A 20,869-nucleotide genomic window follows, 5' to 3' on the forward strand; every position below is an offset into this window, starting at 1 on the left:
CACGATCAGAATCAACCAATACCTCAATTACCTCATATGTATGACAGTAACAGGAGGACAATGATTAATTCTAGGCAACACAGTCGTCTGCAAGTTCATCCTAATACAGTCATATTAACAGTACCTTGTGCAGCACTAATGTACATGTCAGTGGATCTGAATGTGTTTACAATGACATAACTAACCTGTGGATCTTATAAAAGAGACAGTTATAACATTAAATAATTCTAATTCCTTTCAGCCCCTCCATGACCCTGAATAGGACAAGCGTTACAGAAAATGGATGGATGGATTATTAATTTAAATATATTTAATATTTATATATTTTATATATATATGTATTTAATTACACCAATTAGAGTTGATGTTCACATGAACAAACATACTGTATTTTTGCAGTGTATAATTGTTTTCATCTTCTCAGCTTTCGGCTACAGAACCAATATTATTCGCATATGTAGCTTTTGAAACATTTGATTGCATAAATGATTAATGCAGCTAGAAACTTCTGCAGTATTTGTTCCCTAACTTTTCAGCATTCCAGTTCTTTCCCACACTAAACTAAGTGTCATGCTTTTTTCTCAACAATATGCCATATATTAAAGGATGTTTCTTTTTTCAGTTATTTCTGAGATTTTAATATTTATTATAACGTCAAAATAATGACACATGTTCATAAATAATCTATTATTAAAAACTTTGGTGCATCAGAAATACGTTCAAGCAACATACAACACTAACTTGGACCTGGAACATTCTGAAAGCAAAGGACATGATCAAACATTTGAGGAAACTCATCTACCACTTAAACTGAATGACTCGCACATCGACACAGCTGATTCATTGAAGTTCAGCTGGAGTTCTTGGTTTTTGTGGTTAACTTAAGCTAGCAGTCAAGATTGTCCAGCAGGATTGCTCCTTACCTAAACTCTTATTGTACAATCATAACTTCTAGCTTAAGTTTACCCCGCTAACTGCCAATGAAAAAGGACTATTCTAATTCCTTTCAGACCCTGCCGCGTGGAAAATATCCTGCTGCGTAAAACACTTTCCCAAGAGAAGAAGCATGCAGCAAAGTACTATTATTCGTATTTTGACATCTTTATTATTATTACTATTTATATTGTTTTTGTTGTTAATATTTACAATTTATGAGTCTGTGAGCCAACACATATTCCTAGTTCATTTAGATGTACCTGACTCCTCATGGTCCTGTCCATGCTGTGTAACCCTATTCTCTCACTTTTTATTTAACAGTGTCTGAGTGGCTGTAATCTTGATTTCACTGTTTTGAATTTCAGTAATAATTCCCTGGTATTTCAGTGAGAACGCATACCACATAACACATAGAACAACGCTCGCCATGACACTTTTATTTTATTGGTTTAGGACATTACCTCAAGGGAAAGATTAAAAACATGCAAACAAACTAACAAACAAACATTGATTTATAAGGAAGAGGTTCCAGGGGCACCTCTAGAGATTTTGGGCCAAGTGAAAGCCCATCATACTGGGCCCCCGACCTAGGGCAGGCCAATTATCTTCCAAATTTTGTAGGGCTCCCTGGAATCATTCTAAGTCTCCCCCCCCCTTTTGTGGCACCCTTGAGAGGTGCTAATCCTGAATTCTAATTTGGGGGGCCGCTTTGTCACTGCAAGTAATGTTAAAGCATAAAGACTGAAGATATATTTTTATATATCCTTGTGCCACTAATCTGATTTCTGTATTTATTTTTATAGCATTCATTATTTTACTTTGCAGACTAGTAAGATTAGATTAATAAATCTGATGATAATTTATTTGCCATTTCTACAAATACGGGTGCAAAGAAATTTTTCAGTTTTCTCATTTTACTCTCCTGCGTGGCACGCAGACACACATATAGAAGGAAGAGCAAAGCTTGGGGTCAGAGCACAAGGTCAGCCTTTTACCCAGTGCTCCTGGAACAGTTTTGGGGTTTAAAGTTCCTGCTCAAGGGCCTGGCAACCCATACTGAATCTACAGTATGGATGTTGCTTATGTGGCATAAAGAGGGGATGCGTTTTTTGATAAGGGGCAGACATTTTATGAAATACACAGACACACTCCAGAATAAAATTGGCACTATACCAACGATAAGATAAATGATACACATGTGATTGTATTCCATTCTACTACAATGCCTGGATTATTTTTATAGGCAACTGACAAAGAACATTTTCATAATTTGGGAGAGTTGTCTTCTTCTTTTTCCTTTTATGAGCCGTATTATATCTAGTCATTCTGTATAGATAAATATATGCATTTTTGTATGTTAATGAATGCCTTTTATTGTCACTATACACATGTATAATGAGATGAAGAGCAGCACCTTCAGTGCCAACATGTACACATGACAAACAATAAACAAATAGTGCAAAAGTTCTGTGGCGCTATATACATATGGAACAAATAACTAAATAGGGTTTTAAATATGAATATACAGTGTGATATGCAGTGTGGGCTATCACACATTATTTAGGTATTACGCGGTAATAATGATCATGTGCAGTGAGTAGAGTGGAGATGCTGGATACAGAGCAATGAAATTGCACAGTATACATGTACTGCACAGTTATCTATACCACTTAGGTGATGGATATTGCACAGTTGATAGAAGGAAGTCCAGGGTTTAGGGGGTTAGACTGTGTAGTCAGTGCATGTGTGAGTTTAGGGTGGTTATGGCTTTTGGGAAAGAACTGTTCTTGAGTCTGTTTGTCCTTGCTGCGATGCACCTGTAGCGCCTGTAGCAGGTCAGACAGAGCAGAGCCAGGGTGGGAGTTGTCCTTGATGATGTTTTTTGCTCTGCTGAGGCAGCGGGAGGTGTAACTATCTATCAGGGAGGGGAGAGGGCAGCCGATGATCTTCTGTGCTGCCTTTACTACTCTCTGGAGCTTCTCCCTGTCTGCCTTGGTGCAGCTGCTGTGCCATACTGTGATACAGTACGTCAGCAGGCTCTCGATGGACGAGCGGTAGAATGTCAGTAGCAGCTTGGAGCCTCAGGAAGTGTAACTGCTGCTGAGCCTTAATGTTATATAACACGAGTGTATTTTAATTGGCATACCAATGCAAATATAATTAAAGTGTTAAAGCTAAAGATTCATAAGGTGGAAAAAGACCCTAGGCAAACTTTGATGTATTAAACTTAGGGCAGGGCAACAACAGAGTGCAGGGTACTCACAGCTATGGACAATTTGGCAACTGCGATTCGTGGGACTGGAGGAAAGCCTACAGTGACATGAGGAGAACATGCAAACTCCACACGCGGCGAGCCAGTGTCCCATTGTGGAGGCAACAGTGCTGCTCACTGCACCACCCTTGTATGTTCAATATATAGCAAAAAATACTGTTTTATGGAATCTTAATGATTCCATAAATATTAATATAATTATTATCCCTTTTATTTTTTATATTCAAAAATGGATCTAATCCAATCCAAAAACTTTCTTCCTGCTTCCTTCTTCAATAACAATAGCCTGATAGCTTACTTAAACTTTAAATGTGTATCTGTTCTGCGTACAAATCTCATTACATTAAGCATTCTTATGTTTCAATATAAATTTGGGCCTAGTCTAGCTCCTCCAGAAATAAGACCAGTTTAATTATATACTACCAAAGTCTGTGCAAGGGCTCCTTAAAATGAGAGCATTTGCAGTGACAGACAATACTCACTGTGTATTCTGAGTGTGGTGAGTACTATTCTCTGTGCAATGATAGATAGTACTTATACTATATATTCTCAGTACAGTGATGGTACTCACTGTGTATTGCCAGTGTGGTGATAGTACTCACTGTATATTATGTTTGCAGTGATTGACAGTACTCACTGTATATTTTCAGCCTGGTGATACTGTTCACTGTAGATTCTCAGTGTGGTGGTAGACAGTACTTACTGTGTATTCTAAGTGCAATGATAGTACTCACTGTTATCTTTTCAGCGCAGTGCGGGCACAGTTGTGTTGGTGGAGGCGCTGTGGTGTCGGTTGAGGAGCTGTCGTGTCAGTTTAGGCAATGTCACGTCAGCTGATGCACTGTCATGTCGGTGAAGGGTGTTGGTGTAGGCAATGTTGTGTCGGTTGAAGCACTGTCATGTTGGTGTAGGGTGTTGGTATGGGTAATGTTGTGTCGGTTGAAGCACTGTCGTGTCGGTGAAGGGTGTTGGTATGGGTAATGTTGTGTCGGTTGAAGCACTGTCGTGTCGGTGAAGGGTGTTGGTATGGGTAATGTTGTGTCGGTTGAAGCACTGTCGTGTCGGTGTAGGGTGTTGGTATGGGTAATGTTGTGTCGGTTGAAGCACTGTCGTGTCGGTGTAGGGTGTTGGTGTAGGCAATGTTGTGTCGGTTGAAGCACTGTCGTGTCGGTGTAAGGTGTTGGTGTAGGCAATGTCGTGTCGGTTGAAGCACTGTCATGTCGGTGTAGGGTGTTGGTATAGGCAATGTCGTGTCGGTTGAAGCACTGTCATGTCGGTGTAGGGTGTTGGTATAGGCAATGTTGTGTCGGTTGAAGCACTGTCGTGTCAGTGTAGGGTGTTGGTATAGGCAATGTTGTGTCGGTTGAAGCACTGTCGTGTCGGTGTAGGGTGTTGGTCTGGGCAATGTCGTGTCGGTTGAAGCACTGTCGTGTCAGTGTAGGGTGTTGGTATAGGCAATGTTGTGTCGGTTGAAGCACTGTTGTGTCGGTGTAGGGTGTTAGTCTGGGCAATGTCGTGTCGGTTGAAGCACTGTCGTGTCAGTGTAGGGTGTTGGTATGGGCAATGTCGTGTCGGTTGAAGCACTGTCGTGTCAGTGTAGGGTGTTGGTATGGGTAATGTTGTGTCGGTTGAAGCACTGTCGTGTCAGTGTAGGGTGTTGGTATGGGTAATGTTGTGTCGGTTGAAGCACTCTCATGTCGGTGTAGGGTGTTGGTATGGGCAATGTCGTGTCGGTTAAAGCACTGTCATGTCGGTGTAGGGTGTTGGTATAGGCAATGTCGTGTCGGTTGAAGCACTGTCGTGTCAGTGTAGGGTGTTGGTATGGGTAATGTTGTGTCGGTTGAAGCACTCTCATGTCAGTGTAGGGTGTTGGTATGGGCAATGTCGTGTCGGTTGAAGCACTGTCGTGTCAGTGTAGGGTGTTGGTATGGGTAATGTCGTGTCGGTTGAAGCACTGTCATGTCAGTGTAGGGTGTTGGTATGGGTAATGTTGTGTCGGTTGAAGCACTGTCATGTCGGTGTAGGGTGTTGGTATGGGTAATGTTGTGTCGGTTGAAGCACTGTCGTGTCGGTGTAGGGTGTTGGTGTGGGCAATGTCGTGTCGGTTGAAGCACTGTCGTGTCGGTGTAGGGTGTTGGTGTGGGCAATGTCGTGTCGGTTGAAGCACTGTCATGTCGGTGTAGGGTGTTGGTGTAGGCAATGTCGTGTCGGTTCAAGCACTGTCGTGTCGGTGTAGGGTGTTGGTGTAGGCAATGTCGTGTCGGTTCAAGCACTGTCGTGTCGGTGTAGGGTGTTGGTGTAGGCAATGTCGTGTCGGTTGAAGCACTGTCGTGTCGGTGTAGGGTGTTGGTATGGGCAATGTCGTGTCAGTTAAAGCACTGTCGTGTCCGTGTAGGGTGTTGGTATAGGCAATGTCGTGTTGTTCCCCAAGGTGTATTTGCCGTTGGCTGTGTCCATGTCTTCCCTGTTCCTTCAGTTGTACTCATCTATCTCATGTATCTCCCAAGAAACAATGTGGCCTCTGCACTTGCATCCCACTTTGCCTTCACCCATGCCAGCCAACCTGTGACATCTGTATAATTACGTTATTAGTGCTTAATTTACTCCAAAGTCTTTTAGAGTTAAACAAAGGTAGAAATTTTTTTGGTAGATTAGGATGTGCTATCTGGCTCTGACATATTTTTATAGCAGTAGTGTGTTTAGTCTGAGATAACATTGTCATATGATACTTATGGAAATTTTTATTGTGCTGATTTATAGCTGAATATGTGAGTCAACATGAGGTCATGTTTCCAGGCGGGTTAAAAATAAAAATAAGAGGAAACTCGTCAGTATTTATCTTCCCCCAGCAGAATCTGAATGCATCACCACACCCTTCTTCTTCTCTAATTGCCAAATGTCACGGCTTTCTTGTTTAATCTGCTGGATGCTTCTTTACTCTCGTTTAGTCGTCTACATTTTATGTTATTGTGGTATATTAATAGCAAAAGGGTTTTTTGAAGAAGAAAATTGTTTTCTTGTAATGTCATCCTGGAAAGACATCTTTCTAAGAACTTAATTGGCGTGACTGCAGTGTTTACCCTCAGTTTTTATAATATTCTGTTGATTGTTTTCCTCAGTTTTCCTATGGTTCATCATGGTATCGCTTGTTAATATATTTTAGGTTGAGGAAGGTTAATTTCCGGACAGTAAGGCTATTCAGCTGAGCTCTTCTTGCTGCTCATATGGGAGCCATTGATTTACCTGTTTATATGGGATATATTCCCTATTTGTATGATGATTTTTATGTCGTCAAACACAGTTGTTCATAAAATGATTGGAAATTTCAAATTATTTCTTTAAAAAAGTAGATGAAATGCAAAAAGCCCTTTTGAAATGCTCTCTGCCTTCATGATGGCCATATTGTGTTAAAACTGACGCCTAAAGCACGATAAAAGCAATAAGATTAAACACTGCAATATTTAGACTACCTGGAAACTATTATAATTTAAAACTCCTCAGAAATTCTTTAGTGTGGTCTGTTCCATGTTGCAGCAGGGGGCTTATTCTTGAGTGGAACAGGTCAATTGAGTATTGAGTTAAGAAAACAATATAAGGTATTTTTTCTTTCAAAACTAACCCCCACCCCCCCACCCGCCTCTTGCTGAGGAAACCATCCATGATAATGGGCAGATTTTACACCTCCACCTCTAAAGCCCATTACAGTTAATGATAAGGTTGGTTCACTATGAATGGCTTTGTGTGGAGGGGGAAGGCATGAATATGAATCCCTAAGCCCTGTCCGTGTGACAGAAGCTGCATTCTCAGTCATTTTCCACAGCATGGAATGCCCCCCTTCCTGAAACCTATAGTCTCCACTGTTCCCCTCAATGTCATGGAGAACATTGCGTTACTTGGTGTCATTTGCTGTTTCATGCAGGTGCCTAGCAGATAAGTTTTTGCTCTAAAGGCTCTAAAAGGTACAGCTTCACATCCCAGAGTGTTAAATGTGATTGCATTACCTAGTAGGCTGATTCATCTCTGTCATACAAAAAGAATGCTCAGGTTCCATAAATGTGATTTTTTTTCTTCTGCAAAAGCATCAGTCATCCAAGTGGAGATGCATATAGAAGGCTTCTGGGCTTGACGGGACACAAACTATTAGTTTCCTGTCATTTTTCATAGGCTGGCTTTAATTACATCCAGCGCAAGAACAGCCACATCAAATCAGAGTGAAAGGACGTCTGATCAACTGTAAACAGGAAATCAAGCAGATGCTAGTTAAGAATGAAGTATTTGTGACTGTGTGCAAATTAAGGGGAATGACTTGACTTTCTGTACTGTCCGTTGTCTGTTTTCAGAATCAGCACCATATTGATACAGAAATATGTCAATTTTGTTATGCTAAATAATAAACTGTATTATTTACTATATATCTTAGTGTTTTAAATTTTAGTTTGACTAATCCATTTGCGATTGCGATGACATATTCGTAATGTCTGTGTATACTGTACCAGATCAACACTCTAGTGAGATGTTTCTTACAAATGGACTCATATGCACCAATATATTCAAAAGGCTTTACATCCCAAGCCAGACAGCCAGTCTCCACAGGGATGGAAAGAAAAAGAAAATAATCTCTTTGCAAAATGTCTTATGATAGATCCAGCAAGAAGATAATGCTATTAGCTGTTATACATGACATAAAACACTGACAGAGATGCTTGAAATTAAAATAAGACTAGGTAGTGTGCTAATTATAACAGTATGAAAAATGGTTTATCAAACAGAATATAATTTTTATTGTCAGATTCTTTATACATGACTTCAACAATGGCTACCTTTCCATTGTAGGAAAGCAGAGAGCCTTGTTGCTCATCAATAAAACGCTTAGTTCTAAATAGATGACACATATTATAATCAGCTTACAGAGTAAGGAATTGGATTTGTTTATGAAAAGCCAAAGTCTAAATATTATTTTGGCTGACAAGCAAGACTTCAGATACCATGAGAAACTATTCCAGTGGCATCATATAAGTCAGCATTCCAGTGCTTGACTCCTCGTGGGAAGCGTGGAAAAAAGAATAGCATAAATACAGAGTTTATAATGCAATAGATGCCAGTGAACTATCGCCAGTGGCACCAAGCTGACCTCCCAGAATCCTCTGACTCCTGGCCTCGGATAGCATAGCCTGTTATTTTAATGAATGAGAGAAAACGCTGTGTGATCTATATTGTACGTTTTAAACCTAATTAATTTTTTTATATATTGCTTTTGCCTAATTATAAATAATGGTGATTTTATTTTTTTTATATTTAAGAACCACATACACAGGGGCCAGTTCATATACAGAACAGAGAAAAGGTCATAGGGGGTCAGTTACTGTTCAGCTAAAGCCAACAGGAAGGCTACAAGTGCAGAAATAACAGCTCAGTGCGGCAGTGGTTTGCAGAATGGCCTCCCTGAAAGTCCAGCTTATCTACCCTTGAAGTGATTCTATTTGCAGCTTCATGTTCTGAATAAAGGTGAAAAATAGAAATATACATTTTAAGGTGTCATTACCCTAAAAGAGCAGCACAGATAAATAAAAACTCGTGTTTCTGGATGTCAGCATTTCAGGTATAATTTAAATAATTAATTATTTGAGAATGAAGTTTACGGGGAGTGTCGTTATTGCTAGTGGTTTACATCAACAAGGAAGTCTGAGGATATGAATCTTTCTTTAGAGCCCATTATTTTTGATTTTCAGATGGCTGAGGCGACCCCAGAATGTTTCTTAGTTTGTTTGTGTTCTTTACTGGGAAAGCATGCTAATTAGGGAGGAATGCAAATGAAGATCTGTGTTATTCTGAATGACAAAGACAGCCAGGGGGGAAGGTAATAGAGAACTGGTAATATTAACTGGTTAATTTGGCCCCTTGCTGCTGTGGTCAGCACTTGGTTCACTTGATTCTTTGTCTTTCTTTGTAAACAGGGTCATCCACGACTCTCTGTGATGCTTCCAAAATCACTCGAGGCTATTTGATTCCCCATTTTGTCAGTTCAGATGGGGTAACCTACTTAATATACTAAGGATGAAGTTATTTGACTGAAGGAAAGCCACCGTCGGACTATCATTGCTTAGTCCATACATGTGTGGTAGAATAAGAGGTTGTAAGTTTTCTAAACAGTGATTTTGTTTACCTGTGAGGCAGCTTTGTTTATATTCCTGACTCAGTGCCATGAGAGCGTTAATTATGCGCTACAGCTGAATGTATAAGTTCCTCCATAGGAAAAAATAAATAGCTAATAGCTCTTAAGTTGTATCGTCAAAGGATTTTCACTGGAGTGAAAGAAAAAAGTGTGCTAAATTATAATGTAAACTGGTATCGATTATGGAAAATTAACTTCCGAAAGGTCATCTGACACTGACACTTGAATTGACTGGCACTTAAATTTATCCTGTTGTTCAAATATTTCCTTAACCTGGTTTTTTGATACAAATGCATTTTTGCTTACTGAAGGCCAATAAAAGCGATCTAACAAAAAACCTGTTTTTTGTTCTATAGTTCTATAATTTCCACCGTGTTTTCCTATATGACATACGAAGAAACCATATATCTTTTATAACTTTATAACACTCATATTTTATTTCAAGTTTGTAGGCATTGTAGGTAGAGATACAAGTTGAGAGTAAGTTATTTTTCATTACAGATTAATTGTATTCCCTGGACTCTAGGTCCACCAGTTCATACATTTGCTTGTTAACACAATAACTCAACAACTGTTTACTAGATCTTTTGCAAATGTTGCAGTGGCATTGTATGGGTGACAAATTAGAACTGGTTATATTTTTAAACAGTTCCCTCCAAAACTGAAGCAGTGCCACATAGTGACAGCAACACAAGGAGCTTTCAGACATTTGATTTCATTGGCACAAAAACAAAAAAAATATGTGTCCAGTATATTCTGAACTTTGCAGGCGCATCTCCATGGTTGAAGAACTGGACCTTTGCAAATTTTGAGACAAATCACACCAAGATTAAACTTTTTGTTAACAGAATCAATCTCTTTGTCATTATTTACTGTATTCACCATATTTGATCGTTGAAAAATTGCATTACCACTTCACAAAAACATCACATGAATGAAAACCTACACCTGAAAATGTACACATGACCAGACCCAAAATCACCTCAAAATTGGAATTGTAGCGAAAACGGAGCCTGCAGCTGCCACCTTATGAAAACCTGCCATTTAAATTTATTCCGTCGATCTTTTTGCAAACTTATGAGGAACATTGTACAGGTCAGTGATTCTGAAACTGTGTGGCGTGAGATGAATTTCTGAATATTCTATAATAAAAATGTATATTGATTTTTCCTCACTGTGTGCATGTCGCTGTTTTCCTGTATATGAAGTTACTTCCATTCTCATATTGATCTTGATTTTCGAAAAATGGTATAAGGTTGTTTTCACATTTTATGTGTCATTGTTTTATTGGGAAAGCATATTCACGCTTGCAGGGACTGGGTCTGGGCAGGGTCTTGGTGTGACATGCATCTGTTGGTGAAGAAAGATTTACTGATCTTGATTCTGCCAATGATGTTGTGATCTTCATGGGAGACAGAGCGAGGAGTCTGAGTGTCTGGGTATGCGAGTGTGCTGGAGCAGAATTAATAATCTCCTGGGTACAGCCGTCGGCTTTGTGTCTCTTTGCGGAGAGAGTGTCGACCATGTCGAGAGGTTCACTTACCTCGGCAGCGACATTCATGTCTTCCTGTGTGGTCATGAGATTGCTGGAAAGGGCTGTGTTGTGCTCTCAAGATTCAAGAGGTTTATTCGTCACATGCAGTACAACTTGCAGTGAAATGTATTTCGGAGTCACTGTATTTGCCTGTGCAAATATCGGAGGTAAAAGGTAAAGTAGAAAAGAAAAGAAAATGACAATATATAAATACAATCTATCAAACAAATATACAATCTAAATATAGTGCAATGGTGAGATGATGTACAGACTAAAGTTATTTGTGCAGTAATGTGAACATGTGCAGTATGTGTGAATTATAGTACAAACATACATAAATGTACAGAAGGATGAGAGTTAGGTTGAGCTGAGTAGCCTTATGGCCTGGGGGGAAAAAACTCTTGCTGAGTCTCTCTGTCCTGGACATTAGGCAACGGAACCGTCTGCCTGAGTTCAGCATGCGGAACCTTAATTATCTTTGTTACTTTGTGCCTGCAGCATTTTTTGTAGGCATGCAGTAGGGAGGGTGGAGGAGATCTGACACAAAGTCTAGCTTTTGTTTCTAGTTCTGCTTATTAAGAATGCACTTAATGTATATATAAAAATGGTAAGTATTATAAAATGAATGAACGTTGCATTTTACTTTCCTGTGTGTGTATTTAGTCGGCTGTCTTGCATCACGTCTGTGTGTGGACTCCGCATATTCTTCCCATGTTTTATGAATTTTCCCTAGTATTTATATTTTTCTCCAGCCCAGTGATAGGCACTTATATGATTTTGGCATCGCTGAAATTGCCTATGGTGTGTGGTTGTATGTGTTCCTTGCACATATATTGTCTTATCTCATTCCCTACGCTGCCTGAGAAATGATCCAACTTTCTAAACCCAAACACTCTTAATATATAAGCAGATGGATGGATGGATGGATGGATGGATGGATGGATGGAGCCAGCTCTTTGGCTAGTTTATCAAATACATGACATTTGCATCCAAATATCCTGATGCAGAGTTTGCTGGATCATCCATCCACTTAGTAGAGGAGTCTTTGATGATATGTTCCGATGAAAGTTCTATCTTCCCAGGGATTGATGCCTGGTAATTCAGGTTTGCTGGGGATGGGATGGTTTGAGCCTTTGAAGGAAGCTTATGCAGACCTGCTTACATGCTTATCGCCTAAAGAACCCCATAAAAGAAAACCAGCTTTACTGTTGCATATTTTAAAATAATAAGATATGCTAGAATGTTTATCATTTATGTGGAGTAAAAAATTATTAAATCTAATACCTATATAATATATTCTTAAGAACAGTTTGTCCTGCATAGGTATTCAGTAATACATTCTTCTAAATATTTTCAAATATAACTTAATTTAATAAAATTGGATAATTCATTAAACTCCAGTTAGCTAATTAACGGAAAATTAATTGTAATGCATGTGATTAAGATCCTAACGGCTGTGAATCGCTTTGACAATGAAATCATTCATCCAGTTTTACCCCGATACATTGTGGCTTAATTTAGGCAAAGTATGAGCTGCACATGTTAAAAAAATGTTGGGGTGTGAGGGGGTGTTTTTCTTTATCAAATCCATCATTAGAATCAAACTACTACTAGCACTTTACTAAAAGATAAAGTGTCAATTTTTAGACCTGCTTCTCTTCCCTGTAATCACTCGCTTACAGCTTTGGCCTGGCCTGGGCTACTGAACTCACAGGTTGTTCCATATGCAGATATGTTCGTCATCTTTCGAGCTGAATACTCCAGTCAGATCATCAATGCTGAGGTCAGCGAGTATTTCTGTGTTAAGTCAATAAATCGCAATCTTTACGGCTGAACTTTGCCTTTTGAAACATATTTGGGAAAAAACTGTTTGAAAGCTGGAAAAGGAATGTCAGTATAAAGAATAAGCTACAGATAATTAAATATGGACAAAATCAAGAAAACCTGCAATGACTTGGATGAAAGATCAGAATATACAAGAATACTGTCAACATCTACTACTTACAGTTTCACTAAAGGAAATATATGTATGAAAAAATTCTTTGAAGTATAAATTATAAGTTAAGATATTTAATACAGTAACAATTCTCTTCTAAATGGAACTATGGCTTTTAGCAGTCATTTGGATAAGCATTTAAGCTACATTTTTGTTCATGTATTAATAATAAACATATGATGCGTCGCACTGGTCTTTGACAGTGGTATGCATCAGCAAACTACAGTAAAAAAGGAATTTTGGGGAGGACAAGAGGACTGGCTTTAGAGTGAGGATTTAAAAGGGAGGCAGATAATTTATGGTCTTACTGATAATAAAACATTAACTTCTGTCACCGTATAAAAATTTTGAGCCTGCATTTCATTACTTTGTTTAATTATTTCCCCTGTCGATGCCAAGGTAAAAGGAAATAAATTAAATCTTTTGACAAGGTAATCTTTATGTTCTAGGGAAGATTAAACTTGATTAAAAGAGCCGTGGTTCTGTATGTTCTATATTTCATTATTTCATTCAATCAGTCAATAATATGCTGATATTGTATGTTTATTGAAGAGGATTCCTGTATGTAAATGTTTTACTTGATGGTCGGTTTTCTAGATTCTGAAGCTTTTGTGAGCTCCTTTTATTTGTTGAATAAATATCCCAGATAATCTAAGATTAAAACTCAAGGCCTGCAAGCCTGAACTTACAAAAATAATATTGATAATGAATGTAAGCCAGTCCACAACATGATTTTAGAATTCAGAAATATCAACTAGAGAAACTTCCATTGCGATATGAAAAATCCTGCCAGTCTACATTTTTTACTTCAAAATGCAATGGTTTGCAACCATAATGTTGTTGAAAAATTGCAGAATAGAATTACATGTTTTTGTAAACTTATATATACTGATATATATATAAAACAAAACTGGGCCATTGTGATCTGTTACTGTAGCACTAATTGAGTTCAGTCATAGGATTAGAATCCATTCGGTCATCCTACTAACATACTGTTATATTCTATGACCTTACAATATCACCCAAATATCTTACCAGTCTCGTATTTTTGATATTTCAAAGAGTAATATTGCATTATGACCTTTAGATAGTACTGTTGTGGAAGAGAGATACTGCACTTTTTGATTATTGTTGCTTGCACTTGTATTTTATGATCTTGTGGTTCCTCCCAAAGTATCTTCCTACTGGGGAGGTTTTCTTTACCTCTGTTGCCTCTGGCCTGATCTCTGGCGGTACTGGGCAGGAATGATGTAATGTGCTTTGAGACCATGGTATGCTGTGATAATGTGCAACATAAATACATTAGAATTGAATTGAACTTAATTTAATTGAACTGAATTGAACTGTTTATTGCTTAATCTAATAATAAAGTCAGTTTGGAAAATAGCATCTGCCAAATGAATCAAAATGTATGTACAGATTCATTTAAAATTAGATAGATATGCATTTATACTTGTATTAGATGCAATATTAAGGATGCAATATGCCATTCATTTGACAGATTGAATGTGTCTGTGTGCCAGACAGGTGTTAGGAAGGAGGATTTCTGTCTATTTTAATAGAATTACAAGCCTGTGATAGCTGAGTCCATTCTTCTGGCCCATACAACTTGGCTGTCAAACATTTGGTCAAACACTGCTCTCACATCAGGGGAAAAAAACTAAGCAATTGTGTGAGCTACATCCCCCTTCCACTCATGTCCAAGCAAAAGGCTGCCTGAGATGAGGGGATTATAGTCAAACAAAAGCGTGGGCCTTACTCCAGTTTAATTAAAACTGGATTCGTCTCACGTGTGATTGATGGGACCTACACAAGCATCGCCCTTTTTTGTCAACCGTGCAGCCCTCTCTGTGAATGCTAATGGAACTAACATTTAATGATAGGGCCGTGGTCCCAGCAGAGCACAATGACAGCCCTCCAGGAAGAATAGAGCATCTTCACTTTCAGGAGACGGCAGGACGAAAAGAAAGCAGGCATGGCAGCTTCAAAAGAGGTTTCAGACAGTGTGTTTCTGTGCAGTTAAAGGTGGCTCCTGTGTATCTGTATTCTTGTGTCACGCGGCAAGTGAATTACAGAACTTTCTCCCTCTCTCTCTGTTAAGGAAAATCATGAGTGATAGGAAAAGCTGATTTTTAGCTACCTCTGTTCTGCTCACATAATTATTCTTCTTTTATTATTATCATCCATTCATTTTACATGCCCATTTGTGCTATGCAGGGTTGCGGGGCTTCTGGAGTCTATCCCAAGAGCAACGACCACAAGGCAGGGAATAACCCAGGATGGGGCGCCAACCCGTAACAGGGCAGGGAATAACCCAGGATGGGGCGCCAACCCGTAACAGGGCAGGGAATAACCCAGGATGGGGCGCCAACCCGTAACAGGGCAGGGAATAACCCAGGATGAGGCGCCAACCCGTAACAGGGCAGGGAATAACACAGGATGGGGCGCCAACCCGTAACAGGGCAGGGAATAACCCAGGATGGGGCGCCAACCCGTAACTGGGCAGGGAATAACCCAGGATGGGGCGCCAACCCGTAACAGGGCAGGGAATAACCCAGGATGGGGCGCCAACCCGTAACAGGGCAGAGAATAACCCAGGATGGGGCGCCAACCCAAAACAGGGCAGGGAATAACCCAGGATGGGGCGCCAACCCATAACAAGGCAGGGAATAACCCAGGATGGGGCGCCAACCCGTAACTGGGCAGGGAATAACCCAGGATGGGGCACCAACCCAAAACAGGGCAGGGAATAACACAGGATGGGGCGCCAACCCAAAACAGGGCAGGGAATAACCCAGGATGGGGCGCCAACCCAAAACAGGGCAGGGAATAACCCAGGATGGGGCGCCAACCCAAAACAGGGCAATCACGCCATTCACAGCCACAGAACATTTGGCTACTCAAGTCATCTAAGCATGTGTTTAGACTGTGGGGAGAAACCAGAGAACCTGGAGGAAACCCCACAATATCACAGGGGGAACATGCAGACTCTACATGCATTGAGCTGAAAAACCACTGTGTCCACCCCTCACAGCCCCCAGTACAGAGCTGCCCCCCACCAACAGCACAAAGCCCCATCCCTCACAGCCTCTAGTACAGAGCTGCCCCCATAATCAGCACCAAGCCCCGCCCCTCACAGCCCCCAGTACAGAGCTGCCCTCATCATCAGCACCAAGCCCCGCCCCTCACAGCCCCCAGTACAGAGCTGCCCCCATCATCAGCACCAAGCCCCGCCCCTCACAGCCCCCAGTACAGAGCTGCCCCCATCATCAGCACCAAGCCCCTCCCCTCACAGCCCCCAGTACACAGCTGCCCCCATCATGAGCACCAAGCCCCACCCTTCACAGCCTCTAATACAGAGCTGCCCCCATCATCAGCACCAAGCCCCGCCCCTCACAGCCCCCAGTACAGAGCTGCCCCCATCATCAGCACCAAGCCCCGCCCCTCACAGCCCCCAGTACAGAGCTGCCCCCATCATCAGCACCAAGCCCCTCCCCTCACAGCCCCCAGTACACAGCTGCCCCCATCATGAGCACCAAGCCCCACCCTTCACAGCCTCTAATACAGAGCTGCCCCCATCATCAGCACCAAGCCCCGCCCCTCACAGCCCCCAGTACAGAGCTGCCCCCATCATCAGCACCAAGCCCCGCCCCTCACAGCCCCCAGTACAGAGCTGCCCCCATCATCAGCACCAAGCCCCTCCCCTCACAGCCCCCAGTACACAGCTGCCCCCATCATGAGCACCAAGCCCCACCCTTCACAGCCTCTAATACAGAGCTGCCCCCATCATCAGCACCAAGCCCCGCCCCTCACAGCCCCCAGTACAGAGCTGCCCCCATCATCAGCACCAAGCCCCTCCCCTCACAGCCCCCAATACAGAGCTGCCCCCATCGTCAGCACAAAGCCCCGCCCCTCACAGCCCCCAGTACACAGCTGCCCCCATCATGAGCACCAAGCCCCACCCTTCACAGCCTCTAATACAGAGCTGCCCCCATCATCAGCACCAAGCCCCTCCCCTCACAGCCCCCAGTACAGAGCTGCCCCCATCATCAGCACCAAGCCCCGCCCCTCACAGTCCCCGGTACAGAGCTGCCCCCATCATCAGCACCAAGCCCCGCCCCTCACAGCCCCCAGTACAGAGCTGCCCCCATCATCAGCACCAAGCCCCTCCCCTCACAGTCCCCGGTACAGAGCTGCCCCCATCATCAGCACCAAGCCCCGCCCCTCACAGTCCCCGGTACAGAGCTGCCCCCATCATCAGCTCCAAGCCCCTCCCCTCACAGCCCCCAGTACAGAGCTGCCCCCATCGTCAGCACAAAGCCCCTCCCCTCACAGCCCCCAGTACACAGCTGCCCCCATCATGAGCACCAAGCCCCGCCCCTCACAGCCCCCAGTACAGAGCTGCCCCCATCGTCAGCACAAAGCCCCACCCTTCACAGCCTCTAATACAGAGCTGCCCCCATCATCAGCACCAAGCCCCGCCCCTCACAGCCCCCAGTACAGAGCTGCCCCCATCATCAGCACCAAGCCCCTCCCCTCACAGCCCCCAGTACACAGCTGCCCCCATCATGAGCACCAAGCCCCACCCTTCACAGCCTCTAATACAGAGCTGCCCCCATCATCAGCACCAAGCCCCGCCCCTCACAGCCCCCAGTACAGAGCTGCCCCCATCATCAGCACCAAGCCCCGCCCCTCACAGCCCCCAGTACAGAGCTGCCCCCATCATCAGCACCAAGCCCCTCCCCTCACAGCCCCCAGTACACAGCTGCCCCCATCATGAGCACCAAGCCCCACCCTTCACAGCCTCTAATACAGAGCTGCCCCCATCATCAGCACCAAGCCCCGCCCCTCACAGCCCCCAGTACAGAGCTGCCCCCATCATCAGCACCAAGCCCCTCCCCTCACAGCCCCCAATACAGAGCTGCCCCCATCGTCAGCACAAAGCCCCGCCCCTCACAGCCCCCAGTACACAGCTGCCCCCATCATGAGCACCAAGCCCCACCCTTCACAGCCTCTAATACAGAGCTGCCCCCATCATCAGCACCAAGCCCCTCCCCTCACAGCCCCCAGTACAGAGCTGCCCCCATCATCAGCACCAAGCCCCGCCCCTCACAGTCCCCGGTACAGAGCTGCCCCCATCATCAGCACCAAGCCCCGCCCCTCACAGCCCCCAGTACAGAGCTGCCCCCATCATCAGCACCAAGCCCCTCCCCTCACAGTCCCCGGTACAGAGCTGCCCCCATCATCAGCACCAAGCCCCGCCCCTCACAGTCCCCGGTACAGAGCTGCCCCCATCATCAGCTCCAAGCCCCTCCCCTCACAGCCCCCAGTACAGAGCTGCCCCCATCGTCAGCACAAAGCCCCTCCCCTCACAGCCCCCAGTACACAGCTGCCCCCATCATGAGCACCAAGCCCCACCCTTCACAGCCTCTAATACAGAGCTGCCCCCATCATCAGCACCAAGCCCCTCCCCTCACAGCCCCCAGTACACAGCTGCCCCCATCATGAGCACCAAGCCCCACCCTTCACAGCCTCTAATACAGAGCTGCCCCCATCATCAGCACCAAGCCCCTCCCCTCACAGTCCCCGGTACAGAGCTGCCCCCATCATCAGCACCAAGCCCCTCCCCTCACAGTCCCCGGTACAGAGCTGCCCCCATCATCAGCACCAAGCCCCGCCCCTCACAGTCCCCGGTACAGAGCTGCCCCCATCATCAGCTCCAAGCCCCTCCCCTCACAGCCCCCAGTACAGAGCTGCCCCCATCGTCAGCACAAAGCCCCTCCCCTCACAGCCCCCAGTACACAGCTGCCCCCATCATGAGCACCAAGCCCCACCCTTCACAGCCTCTAATACAGAGCTGCCCCCATCGTCAGCACAAAGCCCCTCCCCTCACAGTCCCCGGTACAGAGCTGCCCCCATCATCAGCACCAAGCCCCTCCCCTCACAGTCCCCGGTACAGAGCTGCCCCCATCATCAGCTCCAAGCCCCTCCCCTCACAGTCCCCAGTACAGAGCTGCCCCCATCGTCAGCACCAAGCCCCTCCCCTCACAGCCCCCGGTACAGAGCTGCCCCCATCATCAGCACCAAGCCCCTCCCCTCACAGTCCCCGGTACAGAGCTGCCCCCATCATCAGCTCCAAGCCCCTCCCCTCACAGTCCCCAGTACAGAGCTGCCCCCATCGTCAGCACCAAGCCCCGCCCCTCACAGCCCCCAGTACAGAGCTGCCCCCATCATCAGCACCAAGCCCCTCCCCTCACAGCCCCCAGTACACAGCTGCCCCCATCATGAGCACCAAGCCCCACCCTTCACAGCCTCTAATACAGAGCTGCCCCCATCATCAGCACCAAGCCCCTCCCCTCACAGCCCCCAGTACAGTGCTGCCCCCATCATCAGCACCAAGCCCCTCCCCTCACAGTCCCCAGTACAGAGCTGCCCCCATCATCAGCACCAAGCCCCTCCCCTCACAGCCCCCAGTACAGTGCTGCCCCCATCATCAGCACCAAGCCCCTCCCCTCACAGCCCCCAGTACAGTGCTGCCCCCATCATCAGCACCAAGCCCCTCCCCTCACAGCCCCCAGTACAGTGCTGCCCCCATCATCAGCACCAAGCCCCGCCCCTCACAGCCCCCAGTACAGAGCTGCCCCCAATGTCAGCACAAAGCCCCGCCCCTCACAGCCCCCAATACAGAGCTGCCCCCATCGTCAGCACAAAGCCCCGCCCCTCACAGCCCCCAGTAGTGCTGCCCCCATCATCAACTCCAAGCCCCGCCCCTCACAGCCCCCAGTACAGAGCTGCCCCCAATGTCAGCACAAAGCCCCGCCGCTCACAGCCCCCAGTACAGAGCTGCCCCCATCGTCAGCACAAAGCCCCGCCCCTCACAGCCCCCAGTACAGAGCTGCCCCCATCGTCAGCACAAAGCCCCGCCCCTCACAGCCCCCAGTACAGTGCTGCCCCCATCATCAGCACCAAGCCCCGCCCCTCACAGCCCCCAGTACAGAGCTGCCCCCAATGTCAGCACAAAGCCCCGCCGCTCACAGCCCCCAGTACAGAGCTGCCCCCATCGTCAGCACAAAGCCCCGCCCCTCACAGCCCCCCAGTACAGAGCTGCCCCCATCGTCAGCACAAAGCCCCGCCCCTCACAGCCCCCAGTAGTGCTGCCCCCATCATCAACTCCAAGCCCCGCCCCTCACAGCCCCCAGTACAGAGCTGCCCCCCATCATCAGCTCCAAGCCCCGCCCCTCACAGCCCCCACTACAGTGCTGCCCCCCATCATCAGCTCCAAGCCCCGCCCCTCACAGCCCCCATTACAGAGCTGCCCCCATCATCAGCTCCAAGCCCCACCCCTCACAGCACCCCTCCCATTCCAAATATCCTCACATGTTTAGTGCTCACATACACAGGGTAGGTTGGAGAGAGGCAGAGAATGACCCCAAAAAGTCACAGCAGGGAGTCCCCCCACCGTTTGTCACGCAGGAGCTGCTCGTGTGCTGTTGTGGGGCTGAAGTGTCAGCCCAGATAGCTTTTCCAGACCTCTGCTTTTCCGGGCATGGTCTGCATTTGTAATCACGTCTGCTGTCTACAGTGCCTAATTCATTTCCTTCTTTTGTATATTTTCTCAGAAGTTGGTAAGTGAATGACAAACCTTCTGAGACCCGCAACATTTTTCTGTAATTCAAAGCTGCATTTTTTAAATGTATGTTTCATTAAAGAAATCTTTTGTGTTCTTGCCACAACGGTTACTCATTAACCTTGCACATGCCGATTACTTCATTTGAATGATAGAATTTCAATTATGTCAAAACCAAAATATATGAAGTTATATGAATTTTAGTTATCATTAGAGTAAAACAAAGTAAAATAAAACAAATTCTAAAAACCATTGGATATACTAGTGGCAAGTTGAAACACATGTTAATTATTTATGAAGAAATATTTTAACTTTTTTGGGTTTATATTAGT

The 20,869-nt window shown here is 44.8% G+C and overlaps 1 protein-coding gene across 1 annotated transcript; it reads left to right on the forward strand.

Annotated features, from left to right (window-relative positions):
• The first annotated feature begins 12,646 nt into the window (after positions 1-12,646).
• Positions 12,647-20,539, forward strand: LOC125713196 (proline-rich protein 36-like). Its single transcript, XM_048984156.1, has 6 exons — positions 12,647-12,697; positions 16,057-16,575; positions 16,686-17,615; positions 17,726-18,258; positions 18,350-20,311; positions 20,530-20,539. Exons 1-6 carry the CDS (start codon positions 12,647-12,649, stop codon positions 20,537-20,539), a joined length of 4,005 nt encoding a protein of 1,334 aa, XP_048840113.1.
• Positions 20,540-20,869: the final 330 nt, after the last annotated feature.

Source organism: Brienomyrus brachyistius, chromosome 18 (genome assembly GCF_023856365.1).
Source record: "Brienomyrus brachyistius isolate T26 chromosome 18, BBRACH_0.4, whole genome shotgun sequence".
Lineage (NCBI taxonomy): Eukaryota > Metazoa > Chordata > Actinopteri > Osteoglossiformes > Mormyridae > Brienomyrus > Brienomyrus brachyistius.

Coding starts and splice junctions, on each gene's coding strand:
- LOC125713196 (XM_048984156.1), top strand. CDS start 12,647: ATGTTCGTCATCTTTCGAGCTGAATACTCCAGTCAGATCATCAATGCT. Junction 16,576..16,685: donor CCCGCCCCTCACAGCCCCCA/GTACAGAGCTGC, acceptor CCTCTAATACAG/AGCTGCCCCCATCATCAGCA. Junction 18,259..18,349: donor AGTACAGAGCTGCCCCCATC/GTCAGCACAAAG, acceptor CCTCTAATACAG/AGCTGCCCCCATCATCAGCA.